We start from the raw sequence: 18,871 nt of genomic DNA, 5'->3' as shown, positions 1-18,871 counted from the left end.
GTATCTAGTTTGTATTTTTATCTCTAATAGTTTTTCATGACGATCTGTTAAAAAGATCCCAAAGAGACGCTGTCCTGTGTTGCTTTGTGCCATCAGACAGAACACAATGATTTATAATGTAGCAGGCTGTAACAAAGCGTTACACGCAGACCCTCTACTCTAAGTCATACTCACAGAGACCCTCCTCAGTCAGGTCCACGTTGATGATGAAGAACATGAAGCCTTTGGCTCCTTCCTTCTGTCCCCCAACAAGCGTGTTCACCCAGCCTGGAGAGAAATCACCGGGACAAACCGCCGTCAGTCAAGCAGAGCGAACGTTTCAGAGACGTTTGAATGCTGTTTTTGTTTTGGGTCAGCTCGTCACGACACCATTTATCGTCATTCTGTTCAGGGCAGAACCACAGATCTAAGCTGGAGGGGGATAATTCAGACAGCTTGCGAGGATCTATGTTGGAAATTTAGGCCTAGGCGTCTCTCCTGGCTATAAACTCCACCTTCTGTTTCGCTTTTTCACCCGTAAAACTATCAGGTTCCACTCAGGCAGGTTATTTTCTTTATTTCTGGACGAGAGAAGCTGCAGCTTTGAACGGCGCTCTGCGACCTTCTTGCAGGTAAGTAACTGGAAGAACAGAGACGCATTTAGTTCACGTGATTTGAAGACTTTACCAGCTGGCGAGCCTTGGAGGAACATCGAAAAATTACCTAAAGACGACCTGAACGTAGAAGGAGAAAAAGAGAACGGTCTTGATGGTAATAAGAGGGTTACAAGAAAGTTATAAACGTAGTAAAACCGGAGGCTTTTCTGTCAAAAATTCTCTTTTTTCTTAACAAATAAAACACACTGCAAAAATAGAACTAAAAATAAGAAAATATTTCTTGAAATGAGTGTATTTTGAGCAGGTAAATAAGATTATTTGCCAATGGAATAAGATTGTTACGCTTAAAAATAGGAACAATTCATCGCCATCATCTTATTTTAAGTGCAGTGTGTCTAATTATCTTATTTTAGGGGTAAAAATACTCATTCCATTGGCAAATAATATTATTTACCTGCTCAAATCAAGGAGAAATACATTCATTTTAAGAAAATTTTACTTATTTTTAGTTCTATTTTTGCAGTGCAGGACTCTCCAAAGTGTGGCCCCTGGACTGATTTTGTGGGGCCCACCAAACTGCAGTTCAAGAATAATACAAATTTGCTTTAGACTGACTAATTAAAAAGGCAAATTTAATGATGTTTAAATTATTGTTGCTTATAAAGTTGATTAACATTATTTTTTATTTTACGGTAGTTTTAGCCCATGAGACAAATTTGTGAAAATATGTGAAAGAGAGCAGCTGTTTTGTAGATTCAGCCATGCTAAAAAAAAAAAAACAGGAGACGCAAATCGACGACAAGTCCTGGGAAATAATCTCCATTTTTTCCATGTTCAGCTCCCATACCTGACAGATCAGCTTCTAATTTGACTAATTTTGGTGCCGTAAACGTAAATCTGACTAAAAACGGGGCTTCAGGAAAAGAAATCAACCTTTCTCCGTAGGTACCTTTAGATTTGAGCTCAGATAACAAACTGCCAGGTCCTTCGTGGCCGATCAGATGTCCCAGATAATGTCCCGGGTTGGACTTGTAGTACTTCTGTAGGTCTGGGATGGGGAAGGTCACATATAGGTTCCTGATGTCTTTAATGGGAACCACTTTGTACAGTTGCTGCAACAGAAAAAGACCAAAAAGGGAAGAAGAGATTTTTTTTTCTTTTCCCAGACAATATTAATTTAACTGTGAATGACATTATATTCCAAATTTACCTGGAAGTGCAAACAAAAAGAAACCTCTGGACATTATTAATGAAGTACAGCACGGAGACAACAGCTGATTATAGTAATGCAGTAAAGCGGCACAGAAAACGAATAATTGACGCACTTTAAGATGCTCTTCCTGGAACGGATGTTCAGGAAACTCTGGGACCGGAACGTTCTTGTTTTCCACTTCCTCAAACAGCTTTTCCACCATGGAGGTCAATTCGTCCAGAGACTCTGCAAAGATTAAGGTTAAATAAAGAGGATTATTTCATCAGGCAGATATAGACGTTATCGTTCGTTCCTCTCATTTATTGTGTTTTGTAATGCATGGCGGACGTCGTGGGGGGATTATTTTTTTTTTCAGTTTAATTTATCATGTCTTTTTAAACATATACAAACAACAAATCAATCTGTTTCATCGCTGTGCAGATCAGGTGCTAAAAGAGCCGCTGCGTCTCAACTCGGAGCAGAAATGATTGAGTTCTGACTACGATTTATTTCAACCAAAACTGCGATTTGATTTTGACTTTTCTCTGCATTAAACAAGCAACAAAAATGGACTCTAGATAAAGATATTTGTAAACATGGACTATTTAAAAACAATAACTTTTAACGTTTTTATGAATCAGAATATTATTCAAGAGAACAGCTTTTAATTGATTAGGACATAAATCCTTGTTGAACATAAAGTGCAACCAACAAACAAGTCTATGTATTAAACTGATTGACCACAACTTAATGCTACGGTGAGATTCCTGAAAGTTTCTGGTAAAACAGTATGATTATATAAACTCTAAAACAAGTAATAAATTTAGATTATCTCACTGCTGCAGCTCTCTACCCTTCCATGTGGAGGCAAACCCACTTTAAACATTTTACTGACACCTAAAGGACGCGTCTGATTCACTAATTGTTACAAAGCCAAAAACTGCAGACCTCTGCGATTTGGAAATTCCGTTTTTTTAAATTGCGATTATATTGAAAATGCGATTAATTGTGCAGTCCTATTCTACAGCTAACCATAAAGTTGTGGTGAAGACCATTTCACATCGCTTTGGACAGATTTAGGCTCAATATGTCAAAGGCTGGACTTTAACTAGACCACTAAATAAAAAAATGAAAAAAACAACCCCCACTTAGTTGTTTACGCCTTTCAGACATAGACTTGCGAAGTGCAGCTCAGTTTAAAGATAAAGCTAGACATCGTCCTTCAGTTTTTTCTGGTAAAGAGCAGACTAGACCGGTCTCTGTTGTTTTTGTTTTGTTGGTTTTTTTTAACGTTGGACGTTCGCTCCATAAAATGAGGGGAAATAAAAGGAGCCGGAAACAAAAACTTTTCATTCATCCAGCCGCGTTCCAAAAAGTTCTCTGCGTATTTTTACTTCCATCATGTATGGCTCAGTACATTGGCCACCAAAACCTTACATGTTTTTTTACATTTAAAATAATTTAACTGTGTTTTAGGTCACGTTAATAGACATTTCAACCCACACTTCACTGTTTTATAGCAATTTCAGTAGAAAATTGGCTATTTCTTTCTGGAGTCGGACGGAGCACAATACATTTTAATCACGATTAATTAAAAAGGTGATAATTTGCGTAAGCATGCTTGCTTCTTTTCCCTTGTGTTTCCGCCTCCTCTCTCTGAGACGGGATAGCAATAATGTTTCAGTACGCCGCGTCGGTGTCTGCTCACTTCCTCCCTTCTCGTTTCCTCAGAGTTAAATCTTTCCAGGGTTCCCCACAGAAAACGAGTTAATCCAGGCGGCAGTGGTCTGGTGGCTCCTGGGAGCTGACAACAGCTCCTCGTGCTCTGCTAATAAGCTAATAACAGCTAGCGTGTTAGGTTGGTCCAACTTTACTGACCGTTTTACGTTTCTCTCAAACATCGTGGCTTTTAAAATACATAAAATAAATGCTCAGCCAGGCTTATAAAACGGTAAGGGAAGGCTTATGTCAGGGAGGGTCAAAGTTTAAATGAGAGCCTGGGGAGGGAGAGCCAGAGAAACGCTGGTTTGAAAAGAGTTTTTGGGATTTAAACCAAAATGGTGCCACCTGCTTAATTTGTATGAGACGGCGGGACGAGAAGATATACTTGTGTTGTTATGCAGTTATATTTGTGGAACAAAGGGTCTCCAAATGACAATATGATTTAGAGCCGTAAGTTTTAGATCGTGACAGACCTAGTAGTTCCGTATTAATTAGGTCTGATGTTGAATTTAGGGGTTAGAAGAGGGTTTGTAACGTTTTCGTTTTTTTTAAACCGATGGGTGTCAATGACTTTCTAATCTGTTCTTAGATCAAGGATTTAAAGAAGCTTTTAGCTGCTGGTAAACAGCTTCGAGTTCAGTGATTTTATCCGTCTGTCAGGTGCGAGAGTGAAGCTCGTCACACTGAACTCAGCCTCCCAAAATAAAAACATGTTGATCAGTTAATTTATGATTCAACACAAGGAAGCGACTGCTTTTTGACATTAAACCAGGTTGTATTGAACAACTTTTTAAATCGCCTTCACATAAATCATGTAGAGGCTGTTTCTGAGCTTATTTCTAAAAAGGGCAGATTTTCACTGTGTTGTAGATTAGCGTTGCGCAATAACTAGCGAGTGTTACAAAAGCGATTTTGTAGGATTCCAGGATCTAAGATAAAAGCAAAAAAGAGGAACGCAAAGGCACAAGAGAATATCCTTGGGCAGCGAGCTCTGAGCAACACAACACACGAGGGCCACAAGTGTCATAAGATATTAATGAAGCAGCAACGCTTCCAGCAGCAAACAACAAGAAGTGCCAAGGTTCTTCAGAGCAGTGGTGGCCAACCCTGGTCCTTAAGCAGCCCTGCCCTGTTTAAGATGCCTAATCCAAATGATCGCTCACTGCAAAAACAGAACTAAAAATAAGTAAAAGTTTCTTCAAATTCGAGTTGTTCTTGATTTGAGCAGATAAATAAGATTATCTGCCAATGGAATGAGTATTTTTACCCCTAAAATAAGATAATTAGATATAATACACTTGAAATAAGTTGATGGAGATGAATTCTTCCTATTTTAAGTGCAAAAATCTTATTCCATTGGCAGATCATCTTATTTACCTGCTCAAATAAAGTACAAATACACTCATTTCAAGAAAGTTCTAACTTATTTTAATTCTGTTTTTGTAGTGCATGACCTCCTCAGCAGCCATTAGGGGCTGCAAACACCTCCTGATTAGGGCTGGGCGATATGGATTAAAAAATAAATCTCCGATTTTATCATACCAAATCCGATTAATCGATTTTCTTCCTCCTTTTTGTTTCATAAAAAGAAATTAAAGAAATTTTAAAACCTTGCTTTTTATGTCAAGCATTTCCTCAGGGAGTTGACCTGAATTCAAAGTGCAACTAAAAACAAGCTGTGAAACATGCAAAACAAGATGGCAGCCGTGCCATTATAAACAATGAAAATATAACAAAACATTTGCTGCTATTGGTATTACACATTGAGCTAAGAACAGGCTTCACTGCACTTGTGAACTTCAAACTAAGTTAAAAAAAAAAGTAAATAAGTAAATGAAGTACCTCGTATTATGGTAAAAAAAAGTTTCTACTTAATAATATTTTGACAATACATTTGCCTAAACATATATTCAGCATCACATGCTGTTCTCTTCATGGAAACCCAATGAGTGTATTGGCAAAATAAAATCCAGATTTTCCAAAAATGAAATCTTAAAGAATTGTAAATTCGAATTAATCGATTAAATCGATTTATCGCCCAGCTCTACTCCTGATCACTCGTTCGTGTAAGTCAGGCGTGTGGCAGCGGGGGTTAGGCGTAAAATGGGGCTACTAGGGAACCAGGGTTGGGAACTACTGCTGTACGGCAGTAAAAAGGACAACTACCATCATCATTGTGTCAATCTTTCTTTTTTTGTAGTTCAATTTCACGTTAGCAACCGTCAAGTTCGTATTTGTTCCCCTTTCTGCGTCAGTAACGACATCGAGACCCAGCGTGGCGAAAACCTGCATTTTGTGGCTTCCTTCGTTAACCAACAGTTTCACAACCTGAAGGTGCGATTGTAGAGAAGAAAATGCTGACAAACGAACACATTTCTCTGTTGATCGGTTATCTCCAGCACGGGGACTCGTGGCACCTCTGGGTTCTTCCTCACCTCTTCCTAACACGCAGAGTCCCATCAGATTAGCGGAGTAATACGTAGAGTGAAACTTCAGCAGCTCCTGGCGGATATCAATTCCTTCTTTGCACGGTCTGGTTTCAAGGGTCAATTTGTTACCTGCAAAACAACAAAGCAGCACAAGAATTAATCAATCTGACTTCAGGGAAGAAAAATGCAGAATTTGATAATGTCCGCCACAAAAAGGATCCGGTCCAGCAGCTTGATGCTGATATTTACACTGCAAAAACAGAACTAAAAATAAGTAAAATGTTCTTAAAATAAGTGGATTTTTCCTTGATTTGAGCAGGTAAATAGGATGATCTGCCAATGGAATAAGATTTTTGCACTTAAAATAGGATGAATTCATCTCCGCCATCATATTTCAAGTGCAGGATGTCTAATTATCTTATTTTAGGGGTAAAAATACTCATTCCATTGGCAGATAATCTTATTTACCTGCTCAAATCTAGGACAAAAACACTAATTTTAAAGAACATTTTACTTATTTTTAGATCCGTTTTTGTAGTTTACATTACAACTGTTTAAGGTCCCACCAAAAAAACGGCACTAAAAATAAGGAACGTTTTCCCAAAAATTAATGTTTTGGCCCTTGATTTGAGCAGGTGAATAAAATCATCTGCCAATGGAATAAGATTATTATCCCGTAAAATAAGATAATTAGATATTCTTCACTTAGAATAAGATGGAGATGAGTTTTATCCTATTTTAAGTGCAAAAATCTTATTCCATTGGCAGATCATCTTGTTTACCTGCTCAAATTAATTTCATTCTGTTTTTGCAGTGCTGGGTTTCGACTACAGGAGCATCTCAAAATATCAGAACACGGTGAAAAAGTTTAATATCGTTTGTCCCTCATTTCAGAAAATAAACCCCTATATAGATTCATCTTTCAGAGAAAATCATTTCAAGCTTTTACTTCTTGTCATTTTGAGGATCATTGCTGTAATGAACACCCAAAATTCAGCCTCTCAGAAGCGGTAAATATTCTAAACTAAACAGCTTATCAGCTTAAACCGCCTGCAAAGGTTTCCTGAGCCTCTAAACGGTCTCTCACTCCGTGTCAGCGGGCGACCCAATCCTGGGGAAGACCGCCGACTGGATCGACGTCCAGAAGAGAGTCGCTCACACCCTCCACCAGGAGGGGAAGCTACAAAACGCTGCTGCTGAATTAATGTCTCATTCAGAGGGCTGAATCCAGGAACAGGCTTTCCCCCACTGTAATATAAGCCTGGTGGGCCGCCAGGTTTGAGGGAGCCACAGAAAAAGTTCCCGTCTGGGAGAAAACTTCCCGGTGGACTTAAGCTAACGTGCTAGCTGTTTTTAGCGGTACCCGGTTAATGGGCTGCGCCCGTCATTCCAGCCGCATCACGCAACGCTCAAAGCCCGCCACAAAAGGACCGCCCCGTTTTCTGGGGGAAAACCCTGGGGCACATTCCTGGAAAGTTAAGTGGAAGGAAAACGTGAGGTAGGAAACGGTTCTGCCACAACAGGGAGAACTTGAGAAGATCTTCAAGATTCATAAAGAGTGCAAACGTCATCTTCAAGCTGAAAAAGGGCTAAATAAACACCATCAATGTGTTCTGACCAGAACTTGGGCCGTTTCTCAATTAACGAGAAGGCCAGTACGGCCTCTAGTTCTCGTCAAGTCCGTTCTTGGCAAGAACACAGGAAGTACAGACTTGGGGAGTATCTCTAACAGAGGCGTACTCGTTTACTCGTGAGCACAGCTCGTCTGGACCTGCAATTCCCCTCCTGTTATTAGTCTGTAGGTCATGATAAATTATTACTTATATTAATCATAAAATGAAATAATTGTATGAATAATGTGTTCATTGTTAAATGTGAGAGGTAATATTTTGTGTTAAATAAATTATAATTTAAATTCGTGCATTGACCCCTGAAGCTCTGGCTCCAGCTGTAAGGGGCCATAAGAAGCTACTTCAGAGTTAAAATCCTTTTTATTGATCTTCTATAAACCCAGGGAAAAAAATATGACATGAAACTTGAAATATTTCCTGCAGAGTAAATAGAAGATACAAGAGGTTCCCTTTTTCAAGCTGAATGAGTAAAATAAATGTACCTTTTTGTTATATTCTAATAGGGCTGGGTATCATCTAGGATGAGCCGATTCAATACGATTCTCAATATATCTCAGCTTGATTTGACTTCAATATCGATATTTATTACATTCAAATTAATGCCCAAAGTCATTTAATCACCAAAACCAGCCAGATATTATCTCACTTGCTCTTCCTGGACTGAACAATTATGTCATGCTGTAATATCGCCCCCTAGGGGTTGGGAGGTATATTGATATTAAAAGCCAGAATTTCGATATTAAATCGTTTTTAAAAACATCAACACTAATCTCTGTATAGATTTTTATGCACAGACCTATATTCTAATATATTGAGATGGTTTTATTTCTTTTGCAGTGAAGCACAGAATGCTCCTCGCTTGTCATTATAGCGGCAGATTTAACTGCCACAACCCAGACTGAACCGGACCCTTTGGCGATGTTTTGTCAGGCGGGTTCAGGCGTGCAGCCCACGCGGCCGTCTACCTGTTCCAAATTTACTGAAGGGGTGGTTCGGGTTGCCCGTGGCCTTCTCCAGCTGAAACAGCCTCCAGGAATCGTTCATCAGGTTCTTCTCGTGCTCCGAGTCCACGGCGTTCACCTCCCGGTCCTTACAGCTCTCGTCAAACAGGGGGCACAGGAAGAACTGGGCAAACCTACGCAGACGGCAGAGCAGAAAGAAAACAAAAACAAAAGAGAAAGTTCACACAGAGTTTAGAGCATTTCCTCGCAGGGGGACAGCACCAGCAGACGCTGCTTTCCATTTTCTACGTTGGGAGCAAACAAAGCAGGGGACATCCACACCAGCTGACATCTATTAGTGAAGCGGGGGGGGGGGGGCCCACCTGGATATACAAAGTCACGATAAATCATTTCCATGAGCGCAAGGTGAGAGCAACTGCCATGCAAACGAGGGAGTAGACAATACCAAAGGTGATTATTTAAGTCACCCAGCCACCGTAGTGTTTATAAGGAAAAGCTGCAGTAAAATCTACTCAACTAACTAAACATTTAAATAAATAAAAAAATCCCTCATTGCAGCTTTAGATCTGAAGCCAGCCAAGCTCTACAAACATGTTGCATCTGACCGGGAGCACTGCAAAAACAGAACTAAAAATAAGTCAAATTTTCTTAAAATTAGTGTATTTGTCCTTGATTTGAGCAGGTAAATAAGATGATTTGCCAATGAAATAAGATTTTTCCACTTAAAATAGCAACAATTCATCTCCATCATCTTATTTCAAGTGCAAAATGTCTAATTATCTTATTTTAGGGGCAAAGATGCTCATTTCATTGGCAGATAATCTTATTTACTGGTTCAAATCAAGGACGAATAGACTAACTTTAAGAACATTTTAACTTGTTTTTAGATCTGTTTTTGCATGGAGGAACATTAACGCTCTGAATGCTGATTAGGGTGATGGCAAGGAGGCGCTCCAACCTCAAAGACTTGCAGCTCATCGGCAAAAATAGATCGTAAAAAATGTTGGTAGAAACACAAAACGGCGTCAGATAATTCATTAATTATTGAGAACAACCTAAACTTTTACCACAACACTTTTTTTCCCCCACAAAATTAAAATAAAAAACACGCTTGTTTATTTTGTCCATCTTATTATCTGCAGAGAGACGTCCGTCATTTCCTATCAAACACAGACAAGTTGAAAAAGTCTGAGCGTAACCGGACGGGCTCTTTAATCTTGGATAAACCTCAGCATTTAACACAAAAACGGCATTTAAAGACAAAGTCCGGTGAAAAAGAACCATTAAAGCGTAAAACATAAATGACCAGACTGTCCTGTCCCTATAGCAGCAGAGTCCAGATGGTCTTCATAATTCAGCATCGTGTGTCAGCGACAGGTGCTCTCTGCACCGTCCTCCCTCTCTAACGAGGTAAGCTGATCCCTGTGGGTTCAGTCATCGCCACACAAACACAGCGGCCGTCCGCACAGAGCATCAGTCCCAGTCTGGGAGGAGAACAAATCTATTTTTCATAGAGATCTCAGTCCTTTAAGTTCTTTTTAAAATGATCAAATATTAAAGCTCAGCAGGATTTTATGGCAGATATGTTTACAGCGGGAAAACTGGAAAGAAGTTGGACAAAACTGGAAGAAGGGAAAGAAGGACAGTAGGACACAAAAAAAGAGGACAATGAAGCAACGTAGGGGTACACGGGAGGAAAGAAAGAGGAAAAGGACAATGAAAGAAGACAAAAAAGCAAGGGAATGAAGAGAGGAGAGAGAAAGAGGCAAAAAGAAAGGAAATGAAGGAGGGACATAAGGAATGTATGAATTTAAGGGTTGCAACAGGAAGAAAAGAGTGAGAAAAAAAAGATAAAAAGGAAACACTGCAAAAACCGAACCAAAAATAAGTAAAATGTTCCTAAAATGAGTATCTGTCTTTGATCTGAGCAGCTAAATAAGATGATCTGCCAATGCAATACGATTTTTTTTTTTTTTTTACTTAAAATAGGAACATCTCGTCTCTATCAACTTATTTCAAGTGCAGGATGTCTAATTATCTTATTTAGGGGTAAAAAGTACTCATTCCATTGGCAGATCTTATTTAATTGCTCAAATCAAGGACAGATACACTAATTTTAAGAACATTTTACTTATTTTTCTATCCGTTTTTGCAGTGAATAATGAAAGAGGGAGAAGGATAAGACAAAGGAAGGAAGGACGGACACTAGGCAGGAGGAAAGGACAGAAGATCTAAAATATACTTTTTGTCCGTTTTCCTCCAGTCGTGGAAAACTGAAACCAGACTCTCTCAGGTCTGCCGAGCCAAGCAGAGGTGTCTGCAGCTCAGACAGAGATCTGTGGTGTAGATTTAACGCTGATGGAACAAAGACAACAGCAGGTACCTGTCCAGAGCTCCCTGCAAGTGCTCATGGGACACGTCGAAGTAGTAGTTGGTGTGCTCGCCGCTGGTGAAGGCGTTGGAGCTGCCCGCGTGCTCGCTGAGGAACTGGCTGTACTCGTTCTCCTTGGGGTACTTCTCGGTTCCCAGGAACAGCATGTGCTCGCAGAAGTGCGCCAGGCCTGAGATGTTCTCTGGGTCTGACAGGGAACCTGCGAAAGCAGAACCAGTGAGTCCGTTCCTTCGCTTAGCGGGACATGGGCTCGTCGGCACAATCCCCGCTGCTGAGTTAGAACGTGTCCTAATCACCGATTCAGTTGAGCCGGGCGTACACTGTACGTTTTCCCCCCTTTTTGGGCCGATTCTTCAGTTGTGTGAGAATTTCTTGTATCGGGGGCGAGTTTCAGCTGAATCCTGTGTTGCGTTAACCTGACAACACCCAGATGCATGTCTCGCTCCGCCTAGCTCCACTCACATCCATCTGGAACAGATCCATAGGAATTGCCTTTACTGAAGGCTGGGCCTTATCAAAACTCCTTGCATATGATTGGATAAGCCACTTGTGTGTCATCTTTATCGACGTTCTATTTCAACCAGTCACACCGAAGCTAACCCATGACGCTGACGAGAGCGACGCAGGGAAAAAAAAAACAACTTTTTTTTTTATGTGTTTGCGGCTCTGGTGGCACGCGTGTTATTGACAGTGAGCTGACAGGAAGAGGGGGGGGGGGGGGGGGGGTGGGGGGGGGTGGGGGGGGGGGGGGACAGGTGGCAAAGCGCCGCGGGTCGGAGTCGATCCCGGGCCGACCGCGTTGAGGACTAAAGGCCTCCTAACATGGTTTGCGCTGACTGCTAACTGTTAGCGGCTAACTGCTAACGGTTAGCGGCTCACCGCTCGTTAGCGGCTAACCGTTAGCGGCTAACCGTTAGCGGCTAACCGCTCGTTAGCGGCTAACCGCTTGCCAAATCCGGTCAGGAGAAGGGCGAAAACATGGTTTCCACCAACAAAAGCCTTAAGAGACGTTCTCTGATGTTCTTTTAATGAAACAATATTAGGTAGATTGGACAACACGGAAGAAATAGCAGCATCAATGCTAACGCTTGCTTCCTCGATGCGAGCCGCCATTGTTGTTGGAATCTCACTGTCGCTTCTCCGCTACGTCACATCCAGGAAACACCCGCCCTGCGTCCTGATTGGCCAGACCATAAATTTGGTTGGGGAAATCAATTTGAATGAGCGGTGTCCCAGATGTATGTGAGTGGAGCTAGGCGGAGCGAGACATGCATCTGGCTTGTGTCAGGTTAGTGTCGAGTAGCATCCAGCAGGTAATCTGTTATAACATCTGTTATAACTGATATCCTTTAATTTATATTTTCGTACAGTGTATGCCCGGCTTCAGGTAAATATTTTATACATGCCTGTATTCCATAAATTAAGCAACCGAAACACATCAAAATGAAAACAGGTTGACCTACGTCACCACCTCTGCAGTCGGCTACTGCATGTCTGAGGATGATTAGTTTTAGCTTTAGGAACCGGAGGCGGCCCCAGTTCCTCCGTAGAACAACGCCAACCGTGGGCCGGTTTCCTGTGAGGCGAACATTCATGTCGCGCTTCGTCAGCACAGCAGACCCCTTACCTATGTGGACGTCCAAGGCAGCAGAGGACTTGTCTGTCGTTGGGTCACTGATGAGCATGGCCTTCAGTCCGTTGCTGAACTCCAGGCCCCTGTAGTCCCGTTTGTCCTCCGGGGAGCGGACGATCTCGGTGACCAGCCTCCTCACAGCCGGTTCGGTCATTCTGAACGGGACGGACGATACCAGCCTGCAGGGAAGCAAATCATCCGGGGGTTCAGTGGTTCTGCCCCCCCTTATAGCTGTGCATGCTGCCCCGACAATGAGCTACGACCCAGGATGTCCTACGGTCATTTGCTGATTGGCTATTAGCCTCCCGTCTGGTCAGCTCAGCAGAACTACCGCCTTTAAGAGGACGTTAGAGTCGATGAGTCTGCGGCTGGCTTCTCCAGCCCCGCCAACTAGCTTTTTAATCACTACAGAGCCTTTGAGTTATCAGGATCCCCGTCAACTATTCCTTATAGTCTTTTTTTATTCCAGCGGGCGATGGGGGAGAATTAATTTAACCAACCAAGTTGTTTGTTGACTAAAAGAGAAGCTTTTTTTGAACTACTTGCTGATTTGCAATGTGAGCCAAAGCAAAACGTGGTGCGAATAAACAATAAATCTGGGTATTTATTCATTCAAATTTGAGTTTAGTTTTTGCTTCACAGCAGAAGATTTTGTATTCTGTTTTTTAAGGGTAAAAATATGACATTAGAGATAAGAGTGGCAATTTCATATCAGTAGAAAAATATGTTTTAAAAAAAAATACCTATAAAAGTAGGGCTGCAACGATTAGTCGACGTTGTCGACAAAAATCGATGATACAAATTGTCGACAATGAATTCCATTGTCGACTATTGTCGTCAGACGCGTTTTTCAAACAGAGTGAGGCATCTCACTTGATTATGATCTCTGCCGAGAGTCGCTCATGCGCAGTAGTGTCTCTGTCTCTGAGCGGTAACATACAAATATGGCGGCATCAATATCAGGGAGCATTTTAGCCTGGATACGGCGAATAAAAAGAATACTTGCAAGGTTTGCAAAGCAAAGCGGCCGCCTCGCCAAACTCAGGCTACCGCCTCGCCAACATTCCAAAAAAAAAAAAAACGAACTCATGCTTGCATGTTCATGTGACGTTAACACGGGTTTTTTTGTTGTTGCTTTTGCGCGTGTGTGAATTGCAGGGAAAAAACACATGGATACCCCCCCGCACGCGCAAAACTTGTCGTCTCCTCGCCCCCGCTCCGCGAGTCGGTCCGCTCACCCCCCCCACCCCCCCCCCCGGTTCCGCGAGTCGGTCCGCTCCTCCTCAAACCCCCCCCCCCCCCCCCCCCACCCCCCGCTCCGCGAGTCGGTCCGCGCAGAACTTGTATCTCCACATATCCCCCCACCCCCCCTCCAAATGGTGAGGAGGGAAGTTCAGCTGTTCTCACAGAGGCACCAATAGGCAAAAAGGATGATCCGCTCAGCTGGTGGAGAGAAAATGTGGGGCGTTTTCCCACACTGTCCAATTTACCAAGATCCCTTTTGTGCATTCCTGCAACATCCACCCCAGCAGAGCGAATCTTCTCAGCAGCAGGACATATCTGCTCGCAGAAGAGAGCAAGTCTCACACGAGACCATGTTGATATGCTGACTTTTCTTAGTATAAATAAATTGAACAACATATCCTGAGCCTCATCTTGATTTTAAACCTGGTCTGTCCACCATGACAAGTTTGTGTCCAAGTTATATCACACAGCCCATGTTTACAACTTGAGTAAAGACAGCTCTGAATGCTTATTTTCAGCTGTATCTACTAATGTTAGTTGTTAATACCGTTAGATTTCAGACTGTTGAGAATTGTAAAGTTCTTTTGCAACAGACAGTTGACCACTGAATGTACTTCACAAAATGCACATCTTTGTTTTATTTAATGTTCTGCTGCTGCTAATGAGCCTGTTCTTGGTTTACAGGGGAACATTTTTTTATTTGATTTTAATTTATTAATCATTTATTTGCCTGTCCCTAAAAAATGGACAGAGGTTTATTTATTTATAAATTTTAAGTCTCTGTTGACTGAGCACTGTGCCTAATTAAAGTTAGGACATTTTTATTAAATTTTTGTACAAATCCACAGTATGTGCAATAAAATAAGTTTTTTTCATTGTAACCATCTTTTTTGTGTTCATTATCATGTGCCACATAAATCAACTTCATGCTGAATTTAAGAAAAAAGTAATAATTATCCGATTAGTCGACTAATCGTTTCAATAGTCGCTGACTAGTCGACTATCAAAATAGTCGTTAGTTGCAGCCCTATATAAAAGTACAATCTGCTTTTTGAACTTCACTCAAGTGTCAAAACTAAAGTTGCTTTTTCATCTTTTAATAGAAATTGTGTTTTTTTTCTTCGTTTTTTGTAGGGGGCAATTACTTAACGAATGCTCTGCTGTGGATCACTAATTTCCCATGTAGCGGCTCTGCCATACAGAAATGACCTTCAGGCTGAACTAATGTTCATCACAAGTCATAAAAATGGTACAATTGTTTCAGGATCAACTTAAAAGATGTAAAGAAGTGATTTGTTTTGTTTTTTTATGTTAAAGAATTGGGAAACATACGTGACCCCTGAATTCAGCTTTTTAAAATGCTGCATCCGACTTATTTTTCACCTGCAGACGTGATCAGAAACCAGGCATGATGTGGACTGTTTGTGTTGTTTTGCTGTGCTTTTAGTGATAAAAGAAGGCAGAAAATGGTAAAGCGAGCACTCACCAAGGAGTATTTGCTGAAAGTTTGATGTTAGCTGTGAACAAGAAATAATTACCAAGTTAATTAACCTTTATTTTCACATTCATTAAAAGAACATTTGCTGTTAGTTCCTTTTTAAACATGAGAGATTTTTTAGAAATATATTCTCAATATCATACAAATATTTTTATTAATAAACATTGTGTTTTGATCACACTTAAATTGAGGGTCTTTTTCTGATTTTTATTGCTGTAATCATTCTACAAACATGTCGGTATCATCCATCCAGTCCAGTATTGCAAAAACTATCACTGCAATATCCTGCATCACACTCTGCATATTGCCAAAGTGTTGGCTAATTGTTTAAGCGCCCCGCATTCAGGCTCTCAGAGCCCCTAAAATGATTGGTGACATTAGATGTGTGATGCAACATGAAAAGTTTGAGATGGTAAAGTTGATATGAAACTACAGCCAAGTTGTTTCCTTGCCAAAACATCACAAATCGGACAGAAGCAACCTTTTCATTAAAACCTGGTGTTTGAGAAGGACATGACGAATGTTTCTGTTTTATTAGTAGCTGGATGGAAACTAGTTATCTGAAATCTATCATCCTAAAGCAGACAGACACGAACACTTTATTTTTTTCTGTAACTATTGCAAGCTATATCTTTATGGTAATGAGAGCTGCGCTATTAATCACATCTGCAATATAAATCGCAAAAAAAAAAAAAAAGGAAGCAATTTCCAAATCGCAGAGGTCTAATTTTTGGCTGTGTAACAATTAGTGGATCAGACGCCTCCTTTAGGTGTCGGTAAAATATTTAAAGTGGGTTTACCTTCACCTGGAAGGGAAGAGAGCTGCTGCAGTGAGATAATCTAATTTGATTACTTGTTTTAGAGTTTATATAAAATCATACTTTTTTTTTTTTACCAGAAACTTTCAGGAATCTCACCATAGCATTAAGTAGCGGTCAGACTGTTTAATACATAGACTGATTTGTTGGTTGCACTTTATGTTCAACAAGGATTGATGTCCAACTCTATTAACAGGCTATTTTGTTGCTTGTGGTTAATGCAGAGAAAAGTCAAAATTATATCGCAGCTTTGGTTTTAGGCAAAAATCATTCAGCCCTAATTGCAACTTTTATTAATTTTATCAAAAATCGCAACTTTTCCTAATGCTGTGTTGCCCTAATCCAGAAGATGAAAAAGGTAAGTTTATGACATTTATGGCTTCATGGCTTGCAGTGCACTTTGTTGGAGTCTTTAAGTGCACAAAGTTTAATCTATACTAGGTTTTTTTTCATAGTTCTTGTGGGTAGTCGCTACTGTACTCCATCTAGTTAATGCATAATATATACGCTGTTCTATATCTCAACATTGTAGTTGTAAAAGCTGTTGGTTTACAGTAAAGATTGTGCTATTTGTGACCAAGTCTATTATCTGCTTTTTTAAATTATTATTATTATTTTTTTTGCACGGTGCCTGAGCGCTCTAAGCTCTCCGACTTTAACTGGAGACGTACCACCCAGATCATTTGGACGTTAAAACTTGCGTCAGGTGTATTTGTCATGTTTTATTATACGCAGAAATGATTCACTGACCAAGTATGTACAGCTCTAAACATTTTTTTTATTTTACCAATGCCATAATAAAATAAAGGGTTGTCAATGAAATTTAAAGAAGGCATCTTTTGCTGCTGCAAGCAAAACCATTGCACCTTCTTTCGGGTGATGACAGGAAACCCGCATGTGAGTCAGGTTTGTTTGCAGAGCTGGTTCTGAATGTTGAAAGATGTTTTTCCAACATTTTTTTTAATCTATATCCTGGTAAGAAGTATATGAACGTCTGGTCCGACGGGTAATTGCACAAATCAGGGAGTCACACGTCTGACGACGCAAGCCGGTCTGGCAGCTGTTGGGACTGACCGGGATTCGAACACCGGTTGCTGTAAAGCATCATCGGTGTCATTTAAACTGTTAATTAAAGCTCCTTTAAAAGCGACGCGTCTCCTGTCAACCTTTATGATGACGGACATAATGTAAGCCCCGGGGGGCTGAAAAGAGTCATTAACTAATGTTGGCAGAACTCATTTAATGCAGTTTGAAAACAGTCCTCGCTTTAAAGCGTCTAAGCGGGTAGCGTTCAAAGCTAAAGTTAAAAAATAAATTGGAAAAAAAGATGTAAAAATGTATATTGCTAAGGGTTAACATATACACGAAACTGATTGAAATTGTTCCACGCGGAGACACGAAAAAGCCGAAGGACGTGTTTAATCCCTCTGACTCACAATAGGAAAGCTAGCATTAGCTTGTTGGATATGTTGCAACTGTGGCTAAAAAGTTAGCAACGGCAAGCAAAAAAAAAAACAACAACACCAACTTTAGCAGCCTGGCTTAGAAGGACCATTTAATGATTGAGTTAATGTTGTTATTTAATAATTTTATTAAAACGCTCTAATTGTCAAAGCTGTATCTCAATAAAGCAACGCGGCTAACGAGTTAGCTAAATCGCCGAATCGGATGGACGTGCTCAGCTAGCTAACCTTATTCCGGTAGCTTAGCATCTCATGTTTTTTTTTTCTTCTTTCCGCATTAGTTTCTTTTTATCTTTAGGCGTCAAGCATTTGAACCGACGACTCTTACCTAAAACCTTGGGTAACACAGACGCCGCTTCCTGTTGACTTGAGATATCTGGTGATGTAGGCTGTTCGGTTAATGCACTTAAACATACTTTGTACTCTGAAAACAAATCATGGGCTTAGCGGCGCCATCTTTAAACAGGCACGGCTAGTCGAGCGCCGAACTCGGGGATTTTGGTGTCGTAACTGTTCACTTGAGCGAAAAAAATTTAAAATGTTGTCCTCGGACATATCAACAGAGCTCAAATAACCACAACCATTAGCAGTAAAACATTTGTCAGGGTGTAAATGATCTGGAGTTTATCTATATATCGTGTTGCGTCATTGATTCTGAACTTGATTAAACAGTCTGCAAGGAGGTTTCCTGTCTTTTTTACGTCAAGTCGCAAGCAATGTATGGAAACTAAATTTAATTTATAAAATCGAAAAGCAGTCTTCATTCATTCATGTATTTTTTTTATTATTTTGTTCCTATATTATAAATAGTAAATAAATCAAAATCTTTATTTTGTTTAGTTTTTATGATTATGGAACAACTAACGAAAAAACGTGTCTGTCAGAACATTTAAATAAAACGAATAACAATTATTAAATACAGAAATGTTATGTTTATACCCATGTGACACAGCGGTCAACCCGTGCAACCTCTACAAGGAGGATGAGCCATGAAAGGATATCATTAGCTATTAATAGACACGGCTCTTTACAGAGTGTTGAATCCGAGCCTTTATGGCTGAGTGGAAAGAGAAAGTGGAAAATCAGATACACAGTTGATGGTAAGGGTGCACAAAGCAAGGCAGGGAGCGACTGTGGGCTGCTTGTGACTTTTTCGATCTGGAGCCCTGCAGGGACATTTCAGTCTTTCAACCACAGAGATACTGCATTAAGATTTGCAGCCCAATGATAGGTGCCCAAATTTGGGAGTGAAAACCCACCTACATCTTTCGGCCTCTTTTCATATGTGAG

At 40.5% G+C, this 18,871-nt stretch overlaps 1 protein-coding gene across 3 annotated transcripts in view; it reads right to left on the bottom strand.

Annotated features, from left to right (window-relative positions):
* Nucleotides 1-18,042, bottom strand: part of ide (insulin-degrading enzyme) — a 52,891-nt gene extending 34,849 nt beyond the window's left edge. For 2 of the 3 annotated variants that reach the window (XM_012862401.3, XM_021316317.2), the window contains exons 1-8: nucleotides 17,910-18,042; nucleotides 12,552-12,736; nucleotides 10,916-11,123; nucleotides 8,536-8,705; nucleotides 5,946-6,068; nucleotides 1,922-2,034; nucleotides 1,546-1,708; nucleotides 175-267 (exon numbers count right to left, since the gene is read on the bottom strand). In XM_012862401.3, coding sequence (XP_012717855.2) covers nucleotides 175-267; nucleotides 1,546-1,708; nucleotides 1,922-2,034; nucleotides 5,946-6,068; nucleotides 8,536-8,705; nucleotides 10,916-11,123; nucleotides 12,552-12,736; nucleotides 17,910-17,995 — 1,141 coding nt within the window. In that variant the 5' untranslated portion in view covers nucleotides 17,996-18,042. Of the gene's footprint in view, nucleotides 1-174; nucleotides 268-1,545; nucleotides 1,709-1,921; nucleotides 2,035-5,945; nucleotides 6,069-8,535; nucleotides 8,706-10,915; nucleotides 11,124-12,551; nucleotides 12,737-15,288; nucleotides 15,320-17,909 lie in introns of all 3 variants that reach the window. The other variant, XM_012862403.3, reaches the window with a different exon arrangement.
* Between the last annotated feature and the right edge of the window lie 829 nt (nucleotides 18,043-18,871).

Source organism: Fundulus heteroclitus, chromosome 22 (genome assembly GCF_011125445.2).
Source record: "Fundulus heteroclitus isolate FHET01 chromosome 22, MU-UCD_Fhet_4.1, whole genome shotgun sequence".
NCBI classification, from domain to species: Eukaryota; Metazoa; Chordata; class Actinopteri; order Cyprinodontiformes; family Fundulidae; genus Fundulus; species Fundulus heteroclitus.
This window is presented reverse-complemented; position numbering and strand designations above follow the sequence as displayed.